The 12,868-nt window shown below is 40.4% G+C and overlaps 1 protein-coding gene across 1 annotated transcript in view; it reads right to left on the bottom strand.

Annotated features, from left to right (window-relative positions):
• Positions 1–12,868, bottom strand: part of LOC145409354 (uncharacterized) — a 309,085-nt gene that overhangs the window by 127,430 nt on the left and 168,787 nt on the right. Inside the window, exon 5 of the mRNA XM_080279823.1 lies at positions 3,831–3,926. Coding sequence (XP_080135949.1) covers positions 3,831–3,926 — 96 coding nt within the window. The remainder of the gene's footprint in view (positions 1–3,830; positions 3,927–12,868) is intronic.

The raw sequence follows: 12,868 nt of genomic DNA, 5'->3' as shown, positions 1-12,868 counted from the left end.
TCCCTTCTTTCATTCTTTCTCTCTTTTTCCTCTTTATTTCATCCATATTTGATTCTGTCTCTTCCTTCCATTTTCTCCTTCGTTTCTTTCTTTTCTTCCTCGTTATTTTTTCCTTTAATATTTCTGTCTATTCCTTCATTCCTTCTTTCCTTTCACCTCCTGTTTCCCATACTTCTTTTTTTTTTTTCCCTCTATTTTTTCCCCTTAGTGCTGGAGAGGGACACCTTCAAGTGGTGGTACTGATGAGACTTTTCGGCTCTTTGTTTGGTTATACAAACGTTCCTCAATTCCGTCCCCATCATCTGAAAGAAGGATGGTGAACGGCTGAAAATGGGAAATTACAGCCTGCAGTCCACTGGCTTCATGTCGAGATTAGCTTGGAGGTGCAATTACTGATACTGCTACACTTGCTTCATTATTTCTCTTATTCCTTCTTCCGTTCTCCTCTTATTCTTTCTTAGTTTCTCGCCATTCTTCCATCTCTCCGTAGATCTTTGCATCAATTACTTTCTGGCTCTTCCCTCTTTCTTCCTGGGTTCTCTCTTTTCTCTCTTTCGTTCTCTTACCTCCCCTCAACCTGTCATAGTCCTTCTTTTTTCTCTCATCCTTCCATCCTTGCTTGTTTTTTTTTTTTTCGTTCCTTTTCTCCTCATTTATATTCCCTTCTTACAGTGTCGTCCTGTTCTTCCTTCCCTTCATTTTTCCCTCCCTTAACCTTCCTTTTTTGCACATTAATATAATCCGTCCAACCATTGTATAGTCCCTTTCATCCCTTCCATAAGTATTTCTCTTTTAGTCCGTCTCTCCATTCTTCTGTAGATTTATCCTTCCATCCATCCAAGCACTCAATCACCCCAGGAGGACGGATGTTACTGTGAAAGCCACTGAAATATACAGTAAGTCTCTACATTCACTAATGATGTTTCCTTATTTCACATTTCACCATATATATCAAACTACCTTCTTGCCCTTCCACGCCTTCGTCTACTTGTAAATTCGTACATATACTTGACCTTTCCATGTAATAATTTACGATCCTACTCGGTGTGTTCTCTCAGCGACCATACTTTCTAAACACACACACACTCAATACCCTTTGCTTACCCAAGTCTCAGACTTTCTTACACGACATCTTTCACGAAATGTAATAATTATAACTTGTGAGACGGTGTTCTTTATGTTTGTCGTTACATGAAAAGAAATATAAATCTTCTCTTGGAGTAACTCAGTTGCTTTCCTTAACTTAGAATAGTCACAGCACCAAAGTCTCTTGAATGACAGATCTAGATCCCTCAAATAATAGCATAATCCGTCGGTATCACCGGTATTACAGTTGGAAGTACTGTAATCCTTAAATCTCTTCTTATGACTTAACTATTTTACTCTGCTAACGCCATACTGGTTTACTTTTCACTGGATATCCCTCCTCAGCCTGAGTAAAAAGAATTCTAATAAGTTGCTGCTTCTACTGTTCTTGTTGCTCTTGTTGTTGATGTTGTGATTCATCCAGTCCCCATTTTCCGTATCGGGGGATAGTGAAGGAGTTGAGGGGCGATTGCAAAGCCGAGCAGCGGAGCTGCTCTTTTATATCGACTGCGCCACGTATAGGCGCCTCTCTCAATATCTCTATTCACATTCAGCATGTTCGGCAAATGTTCAAATTCACAAAAAAATTTCAGCAACACGACAAAGTCATGTTTCAAACACCCACTTAAAGAACCCTGGCAGCCAAATAATAAACAATCTGACAGAAAATTCACCTTTTCATAAACTCACAACCATATTCTCGATATCTAGACGAAAGCAACAATCATCATAATATTCAAGGTAGGAAAGCCACAAATATTCTTGCATCCTATGGTTCAGTATCACTGCTACTTCTATCCAGTATCATGGAAAGACTGACACATAGCCCCAATATGCCTCTATCTGACTCCCAGCATGGATTTCGATGGAAATACTCAACCACTGCATGTTCTATCTAAACTGACCTAGCCTACCTTATGTGGCTTCAGAAATAAAACAATCACCAGTAAGAGCCACAGGATCAGCAACAGACAAAAACAAAGCCTTCGACATAGTATCAAGGTATATTCTGATAAACAAAATCAAAGACACAGACATGAAAGAGAACGACAAGATATGGTTGTCCGACTTTCTTTCCTGCAGATCCAGGTGTTTTTCCTAAACCAATGTTCCAAACTCAGTATTGAGGTGCATTCCTAAACACTCGCTTTTCAATCATTTCCTAAATGACCTGCCTACCCCACTCCTTCAGTAACTGCTGTCTCCTATTGCGATTACTTAACGATAGCCTTGCAACACTCGAAAATTCAGCAAGTTATAAGTCATTTCCAACAGTACTGTCTTCAACTCACTATAAATTGACACAGACAAAAACAGAAAGAGTACATCACTAACCAAATCCACCATCTCCCTCCATACTCTTGACAGACACGGTTCTCACACCCACCTACAAGTTGCATTCTTTAACAAGCCGCTCCCATTGAAATGGCATCCCCAAATGTTAGGACTCGAGACCCATGCAGGATCTTTTCGTATCATACGACCATCAGTGCAGAAAAAGGTCTCACCTTCATTCAGCACGTTGAAAACAGTGCCAAGCAGAACCTTCGGACAGCAAAATTTCTGAAAAAGGTCTGCAAACAATTTATTCGAACAGAATGAACCACGCTTGGCAAAGCTGTGCCCCGACTTTAAAGGCCGTAAACACGGAAAAGATTAAAACACACACACACACACACACACACACACACACACACACACACACACACACAAGCCTTAAAAACACGATAGAGTACGACCAAAAATATAGAGCACTTACATCATGAACAAAGGTACTCCAAGTCAAGAGTCATGTGAATGTGATAGATATAATATATCGCTTCAACTCATGATCCATCCCATGCATCGAACCTTGTCACAGCGCACACACACACACACACACACACACACACACACACACACACACACACACACACACACACACACACACACACACACACACACACACACACACAACAACAACAACAACAACAACGACAAACTCTAACCAACTCTAGTCAGAGTTCCTCAAAAATATCCCCCCTTCACCACCCAACACAGCACTTCACAAACACATTTACAAACACAGATCGAACACAACAGTCTTAACCTTCCTGCCAAACAGCATTCTTCATGAACCAATAAGAGAGTTTCTCCCTTTAGAAACTGCCCTTTAGAAACAAGAGGACGGTCGCGAGATTAAGTGGTGTCACAAATCTGTTGATTGTCTATAGACTTCTTGACATCACTTCATAGAGCGAATCTACATCTAGCCAGAGCACGATGCGCCCATCATCCATCCCTTTTACAATATCAAAACAAAGTACAGCTCGTAAATAACCGCTGTGCTAACACTGCAATGCAGCCCAGCACACCACAACACCCTGACTCACATCAAACACCACACTATCATAATACTGAGAAGCATTTGGTATAACCTTACCGAGAGAGATCTCGTAGCGCCCAACAGAAGAGACCAGTTTCCTGAGGGTCAGTGGGTTTATATGATTGCAAGAACAAGAGATCAACATAAACCATGCAACAGGATGAAGGACTGAAAACTTTACTGACAAACATTGACTGAAAACTTATTAATCAATTAATTCTGAGATCTCAAGAACAAACGGACAACGGAGAAAAACAGAGACGAAAAGCAAAAATAAGGGCAAGAAATAATCCATGTCAAAACATGCGAAAAACACTATAAACGATACAACTTCAAATATTAATAACAGAAAACAAGCGACCCATTAATGGTAACTCACATGTTCCTGGTAGAGGATGTATCCCACGAATATGATGTCCACGGCAATTACCAATCCAGCCACCACCACCCATGGCACCAGCAACACGCATACGTCCTACAAAGAAAGTTACATTAATAATACAGCGCTGGAAAAATTATAACTACCCATACGAACAACCACCCACCCACCCACATACAAACACACATTCACAGATATATATATATATATATATATATATATATATATATATATATATATATATATATATATATATATAATGATTGTATAAATTGTGTGTGTGTGTGTGTGTGTGTGTGTGTGTGTGTGTGTGTGTGTGTGTGTGTGTGTGTGTGTGTGTGTGTGTGTGTGTGTGTGTGTGTGTGTGTGTGTGTGTGTGTGTGTGTGTGTGTGCGTGAAGCTTAATTTATTAACTCGAGATATTATGTGGTATTCTCGCTGGTTCAAAAGATTCTTTAACAAGTCTTCAATAATGCTGTGTTTTGTACATTACACATTTTACTAACCCTAAGTATGCTATTTATGTAACAATGTCAGTAGTATAATATTAACATGCAGGATAATACTGCGATGATCTGTGGTAATAAATCGGTTAAAAAGAGGTGCCACAAAGTCACCTTGAGAATAGGCCCAACAGAGAATTAGAGTTCGCTCTCCTCTTTCTTTGTGGCATGGACTGCGAGGCTGCTTGCACCACTGAAGGTGACAGACGAGGTCGTTATATTCTAAAACTATTATCCAAAGAACAACAATAAGTACTCATATGGCACAACACCTGAGCCATACTTAGCCTAAGGCTGCTTTCACACGAGGGGTGTCTGCCGCGGCGGTTTTACCCGCTCGCTTCTGTGTGCGATTTTGGTCAGCCCTTCACACGGGCGGTTTTAGTCGCTGCGTGTCAGTCTACTAGTGTCTCTTCATGATGAAGGACATGAGGAAGTGAGTTGTGTGTGTGTTTATTTAATGAATAAGGTCATGAGGAAAATGGAACATCGGAAATTCTGGATCCATCCCTTGAACTGTAGTCGACTCCTACAGGGTGCATTTTACAGTCTGTATGAAGACCTCAAAGCTGATGATGCCACAGTTCTGCAATTCATTGTCATCAGTGTTCATAGAATATATAGCGTCAAAATTAATAAGTCTATAATTATATGCACTAGTACATTTTCAGTATGAAGTTATGAAAAAAAAATATATATATATATATATATATATATATATATATATATATATATATATATATATATATATATATATATATATATATATATATATGCGCGATAATATTACATGCCAGCTATTGATACTGCAGAGCACTTGGTTGAGGGTTGTCTGTCCTAGAGCTGAAACCTAACTGCCGCCGCGGGCAAAACCGCTCGTGCAAACGGACCCATAGCAACGGGTGGCCTCCCAGCCCGCCAGGCAGTTTTATTGCCGCCGCGGTCGATGGTGGCTTCAGTGGCGGCTATTTTGCCGCTCCGGCCTCCTGTGAACGGTCCCATTGGACTCACTGTATTTCTAAACACCGCGGCAAGAACCGCTACGGCAGCAACCGCTCGTGTGAAAGAAGACTGAAGGTTAGTTCACACGATCACTGGGCACCTGTGGTGTTTGTGTATGATGATGTAAAAATGTTAAAAAAACACACACACACAGTCGCCTGAAACACTTTCCCTGTTTTAAATCTACTGTTTATAGCGTGATTCATCACCATGCCTCAAAGCTGTTGAGCAACTTGCTCGAACACGACAGGGGTCCCTCTGGTACTGTGGAAGGACCAGAAGGCCGAATCTCCTACCTGTTCCAGTCCTGTGCTCGTCATCTCCGATTCATTGTTCTCAGAATCGAATAAGATCATCTTTACCTGACCCTCAACCCATCCTCCACGTTTAGTCATATCAGAAAAAGAAATTACACTGGCCTAACCCTGTGACATTGACCTTTGAAATATCGTTCAGAAACTAAGTTGATTTTATTCTCGGCTAGGCATAAATCCTTCCATCATGATCCAGATTGAATCAATCCCATTTTAGTTAAAGATCTGTCTTTGCCTTTCTTTGGTGACCTTTATCTCTGACTGATCGTTATCAATATTGAATCATTTCACTCATTCCTGTCCCTCAGCCCTTCCACCAAGTTTGGTAAAATATGAATGGAGACTGTTTGAGTTTCTCCTGCCCTTGAACAATGATATGTGACATGTTTGAGTTTCTCCCGCCCTTGAACAATGATATGTGACATTTTTCTGCCAAAAATTAATCCACCGTTCCTCTGTTTGGATTCAGTCATTGTCCAACATGGTGCAGTTTCATTCAACTGTTTTTGTTTTTATGATCTCATAAACAGACATAGGCAGAAGACAAGACAAACAGCACCAAACACATAACCCCCTCGGGCTTTCTCGTGCAGGTGTAAAGACCAGGAAGGGAGATGATCCAGTCTGCGGTAACCCCATTTTGATTGTTTCACACTACTGTAATTAATATGGAGGTAGGGAGTAATGCATCTCTTTGAAGTTACATTGAACGAAATATTAATCCATTCTACCCACTCAGACCTGCTTACAATATATATATATATATATATATATATATATATATATATATATATATATATATATATATATATATATATAAGTCCGTGAAACATTTTAGAAATTCACTACATAGATATCTGCCGCATCAGCAAAGGTGGACACATTGAGCATTTGTAAGGTATGTAATAAACTTGGAGAGTTTACCTCTTCTTCCTTGTAATAAAATGTGCTATCTGTTGCACCGTTTATTAGTGGTGAATTTTTAAAATGTTTCACGTACTTTTGAATCACCCTGTATATATATATATATATATATATATATATATATATATATATATATATATATATAGAGAGAGAGAGAGAGAGAGAGAGAGAGAGAGAGAGAGAGAGAGAGAGAGAGAGAGAGAGAGAGAGAGAGAGAGAGAGAGAGTTTTTTGCATTTCCACCGATCTTTCTGTAATCATTCTCAAGGAAAATATTGTGTGAATGACCTCTTTACCCTGTCTGGACCCATACTGCTCTTGTGCCACATTACTGTCTATGTTTTATAATGCTTCGGATCACTCTGAAAACTATTTCTCCCATCTGACTAATAATATTTATCGTACAGTGTTGTTCACACTCCGCGTTCCCTTCTTCCTTTGGAATTGTTCTAAATGCCGACACCCTCATGTCTTCTCGAATATAGTCAGTGCATTATATCTTATTCGCCAGTACTGTTATTTTCTACATAGGAAAATCACCAGCTGCCTCCTCCATTTCAATTGATATTACATCTTTTCCCACAGTCTTTCTCCTGCTCATTCCTTTGATTGCTTCCTCTACTTCCTGTTTCAAAATTGGCGGTGCCTCCCACTCCCCCGCCATCTTCGGTTTATCACCTCTTGTGTCGGCGTACAGCTGCTTTATATATTCTTCCCATCTTTTCAGTGATAAAAGAAACAGTAAAGAAAACTTGTGAAGGGTGTGTGAAAATGAACTGTGAAAACACTGTTTAGAAGTGTCAGCTAGAATAGAATATTAGAGCTGTCGCGACCGTAAGACGGCAGATAGTACCAGCACTACGAGGATAATCTTTTCATTTAACTTGGCCTAAAACTTTTATCTCTCCATTTGAATACTGGGTTGTAGCATGAGATTAACGTCATATTATCATGTTCGACACGAAGCAGTGACGAACTGTAGAATTGATGTAAAGCCATAGGACTGTCTTATTCTGCCATTGAGGAACACGATATAGGCTGCAAAAGGACGATAATCTCGGCTAATTTAAAGTGAACGAACTAAAACAGTCTCATGCTTCTATTTCTACTTTCACTTAAATAAATTAAATTCGTGTGGCCTTACCTGGAATAAATGGCTTGAAATACATAAAAAATGAGAGGGTGAATGATACTTTTCTCGTTTTACTCTAACTTGGCCAGAGTTTTTGTCTTTTTACAGCTTATTCACGTAGCTTATTGGCAGAAAGAGACAATACTCTTGCTCTACATTCTTTCCATATCACGTCTTAATAACTAGCATCATATATTAGTCCTAATGTATTCTTACAACCCAGCATTCATGATGGATGGTTGGCAAGTTTAGGCCAAGTTAGTGTACCAGGAGTATAGCATTAACACTGCGAAGTTGATATACTCATTCTTGCACAGAGGGAACAGAATACTAGAGTTATCCCAAAATGTGAGACAGCGAACCTAATTAAGAGGTCTCCACACCAGCATTGCTATTGTCTCTGTGCTCGTAATACCAGAGCCGCTAAGGCATAGTAACCTCTCCATAATATTAACATGCAAACATAATTAACTTCTTCGTTACCGTTTCGTTTTTAAAGGCTCCAACATGCTTGCATGTGTCGGCCTTGGTCACCTAATGGCGGCTCTCCACGCTGCACGATCCATTGCAGCCTCCCTGTTCAGTCCCTTAACCCTAAGGTCACACTTAATGACCTCATCCCATGTCTTTCTCGGTCTACCCCTCATAACCCCACCCCCAATATTAACACTTCTCACCTTCCTCACCCAATTATCATCCCCCATCCTCTCCACATGTCCAAACCACCTCAATCTACCTCTCCTCATCACAACACCAATACACTCCAGTCCCATCCTACCTCTCAACCCTTCCATTGTAAACCCAGCCCCTCCAGGCCTTGGACGCAGGGACGCACTGCACATCCACCTAATCATTGTCGATATATATATATATATATATATATATATATATATATATATATATATATATATATATATATATATATATATACATATATATATAAATCTATCTATCTATCTATCTATCTATCTATATATATATATATATATATATATATATATATATATATATGTGTGTGTGTGTGTGTGTGTGTGTGTGTGTGTGTGTGTGTGTTTAGTGATTCTGAAAGCGCATCTGACACAGTAAGACTTAAACAAATGGTAAATATGTTACAGGAGAGAGGGGTGGATGGTAAGTATCTATCTATCTATTGCCAGACGCCTTAATCCCTTACGGGATGGCCAAAAACAAATCGCCTCCACGTCGCCCAGTCCCCCGCCATTCCATTGCCCCGCTCCCAATTCACACCCCCCTCTCTCATGTACTTCTCCACTCCATCGCTCCATCTCATCCTTGGCCTTCCCCTGCCTCTCTCATCCTCCACCTCACTCACATACACTCTCCTCGTCAGTCTCTCACTCTCCATCCTCTCAACATGGCCAAACCTCCTCAGCGTGTTTCTCCTGACACTTCCTATCACATCCACATCCACACCACAACGCTCCTTCACTTCTTCATTTGTTAGGCTGTCTCTCCATGTGACTCCACATGCTCCTCTCAAATAACTCATTTCCACTGCATTCACTCTTGACTTGTGCCCCTCCAACAACGCCCAAGCTTCACTTGCATACATTACAGTTGGTATCACAATAATGTCATGTAATGACTTTTTCACTTCCATGCTCACTTCCCTGTTTCTTATCACTGCTTTCAACGAACCAGCAACCTTTCTTCTCTGCTGTACCTTTTCAAGCACTTCACCCTCCAAATTTCCACCCTTACTCATCACAATACCCAAGTACTTAAACGTACTCATATTTTCCATTTCCTCCTCATCCTGCCTCACTGTACATTCACTGACTTCACCTCTCTCGACGACCATAACTTTACTTTTCCCTACATTCACATATAGATTCCGTTTCTTACACACTCTCCCAAACTCATCCACCAAGCCTTGCAGCTCCTGTTCATCTTCACTTAAGAACACTGTATCATCTGCAAACAACAGTACATGGAGTTTCCAAACACTGCCCTCTCTCATTAAGGCCACTCCAACATCCACTGCCCTACCTTGTATCTCTTTTATAACCCCATCCATATAAAGATTGAACAACCACGGAGACATGACACATCCCTGTCTCAACCCAACCTTCAAACAGAGAAACTCAATCAGTTCACTATCCACATGCACTGCAGCCTTAGCACCCTCATTCATACTCTTCACAGCATTCAACAACTTCCCATCCACTTCATATATTCTTTACTTTCCACAATCCTTGTCTATCCACCCTATCATATGCTTTCTCCAAATCCATGATGGCCGCATACAACTTCTTTACTTTCTCTAGACACTTCTCCACTACAGATCCAAGAATGAATATCTGATCTACACAGCCTCTTCCTTTCCTAAAGCCTCCCTTTTCTTCTCCAACTAATTTCTCTGTTATTTCCCTAACTCTGTCAATAAGTATCTTACCGTATACTTTTTCTATTACACTAAGTAGACAGATGCCCCTATGATTACCATAGACTTCTTTTTCCCCTTTCCCTTTGTACAGGGGAATAATTATACTTTACTTCCAATCCTCCGGGACTCTACCTTCCTCCCAGGTCAATCTGCACACCTTCCACACCATCTCTCCCCCATGCTTCAGCATTTCACCACACACTCCATCAATTCCTGGGGTTTTCCCCATTTTGACTTTCTTCATTGCTTCCACAACTTCCATCCTACTGATTTCTTCCTGTCTTCTCACCTCCCTCCTTTTTCCAGCCATTCCCCAGCCACCTATACTCGCATTACCTTCATTCTCTATGTTCAACAGTTCATTAAAATGTTCCCTCCATCTGCTCACTTTTTCTCCCTTCTTAACTATTAATCTACCATTTTTATCTTTCACTCCCCTACTGACTTCACTGCCACCATGTCTGACTCTTTTCACCTCTTTCCAGAACATTTTCTTACAGTCCCTCCACTTGACACTCAAATTCCTTCGAAATTCGTCATCCACCCTCTTCTTACTCTCTCTTACTAATCTTTTCACATCGCTCTACCATTCTACATATAACTCTCTCTTCCGTCTCTCAACTTCTTCCACGCCCCTATTCTTCATCCATTCATTATATGCTTTTTTCTTCTGTGCCACAGAAGATATGTCTGGAAATATGTGTCTGATAAATCTGAACTGGAATCAAAGGGCAGCAGTGAAAACAGATGAGAAGACAGACTGGGTTGATATTCGGAGAGGAGGGAGGCATGGGTGTGTCCTGTCTCCAGGTTTATTTTCCTCGTATGGGCAGAAGTGTTTGGATGATCTGGAGGACGTGACGAGACTAAGCACTGGAGGAAGAAATGTAGATAAATTTTTACATGTTGCCAATACACCTCCTAGGTTGTGCAGCATTTTTTTCTGGTAGTTTTTGATGAGATTTGAATGATTCTGACTTTCATTTTTTGTAGGAAATACTTCATTTTCCCTCTTTTCCAATCATGAACTTTGACTGGATGAGGTGAAATGAAGCATTTTCGACAGAAAACGAAGGCAAAAATCACTCAAATCACATCAAGAACCACCAGATAACTATACTGCACAACCGGATAACCTAACCAAACAGACCTAATTTAATCTAACCTAACCAACCTAACCTAACCTAACCAATCTAACCTAACCTAATCTAGCCAACCTAACCTAACCTGCTGCAGTGGAATGCTTACCTTAGAGATACGATGATCCAGGTTGTGCAGTATATTTTTCTTCTAGTTTTTGAAGAGATTTGAGTACCTTCGTTTTTGTCGGAAATCCTTATTTTGCCTCATTTCCAATCTTGAACTTTGACTAGATGAGGAGCTGAGATGAAGCACTTCCGACAGAAAACGAAGGCAAAAATCACTCAAATCGCATCAAAAACCACCGACTGGAAACGCTTATTAACACGTAAATCATCAATGTTACACCCGGTGCTCAGATCACGTCCTTCTTCGGAAGCCATAGCGAATAGAATTTGAATTTTCCACGCAGAAGGAGTCAAAGACCGCACTTCAAACTGAATGGTAGACTACCATCACGTGACCTAAAGTATGCCTATGAGTGGCTGAAACGGACCTAGCAGACGCATGCGTAGTCAAAGGAAAGAGAAACACACATACAAACGTACGCATGTTTTTACACGGACTGGCCGAGTGAAGATCCAAGGTATGATTTTGGAGGAAATTACTATTAAATTCATTATCTCCTTAAATATCAATTCCGCATGGGATTATGGGGTTCATTATCATTCTTAGGTAATATACTATGCAATAATAATGGTAATATTCCTGAACTGCATACTGGTAACGTGTAAAATAATACCGAAATGCATATAATATCCGTTACACAGATGACATGATTTTGTTGGCGTATTCGGAGAAGTTGCATAGATTGGTGAACGAACTGCGACAGTCATGCGAGATATGACGTTTGAAGATAAATGCAAAGAAAACTGAGGTCATGGGAATAACGAAGAGACGTGACAGGAGAGTAAAACTGAATGTACGATGGAGGCAAATAAAGCAAGCAGAAAGTCATAAATACTTAGGGAGTCTGATATCAGATTATGCAGATTGTGAAAAGAAAATTAGAAGAAGAACTGCAACAGAAAAAACAATTTGGAATACTGAAGAAGGTTTTAACCAGTATAAGTATGAGCATGGACATAAGAAGAATAAGGATGTTAAAATGTTTTGTATGGTCAACTTTGATGTACGGATGCGAAACATGGACTATGAAGAAGAGCATGAAGGAAAGGATAGAAGTTGTGGCAATGTGTTTTTTACGAAGAATGTTAAGAATTCCTTGGACAGCTTGAGTGACAAATGAGGAAGTATTGAGAAGGGCAGTAATGGGAAGAGAGTTTATGAAATGCATAAGAAGGAGGCAGCTGAAGTTTGTTGGCCACATACTTACAGTAGAGCTAAAGGGCTTGAGAGTAACTGTTTGCTGGGAAAAGTGGTGGGAACAAGAGCAAGGGGAAGGAAGAGAATGAAGTTTATGGACAGTCTCATAGATCGTATTGGCGACGTATGGATAGTGGCGAACCTGGTCAGAATGGCGGAGAAAAGAGAAAGATGGCGCTCCATGGTCGCCGACTCACTTGACTGGCACTTCGGTGCGTGTGTATTCTTCACGCTTCCTGTATCACTCTTGTCTTCTTCCTGTATCACTCTTGTCTTCACATTTCTTTTATC

This window comes from Coenobita brevimanus, chromosome 80 (assembly GCF_032717465.1).
Source record: "Coenobita brevimanus isolate Jiangsu-jjx chromosome 80, ASM3271746v2, whole genome shotgun sequence".
In the NCBI taxonomy this organism is placed as follows: Eukaryota; Metazoa; Arthropoda; class Malacostraca; order Decapoda; family Coenobitidae; genus Coenobita; species Coenobita brevimanus.
Note: the sequence above shows the minus strand (reverse complement) of the source record. Positions and strands in the feature narration are given on the sequence as shown.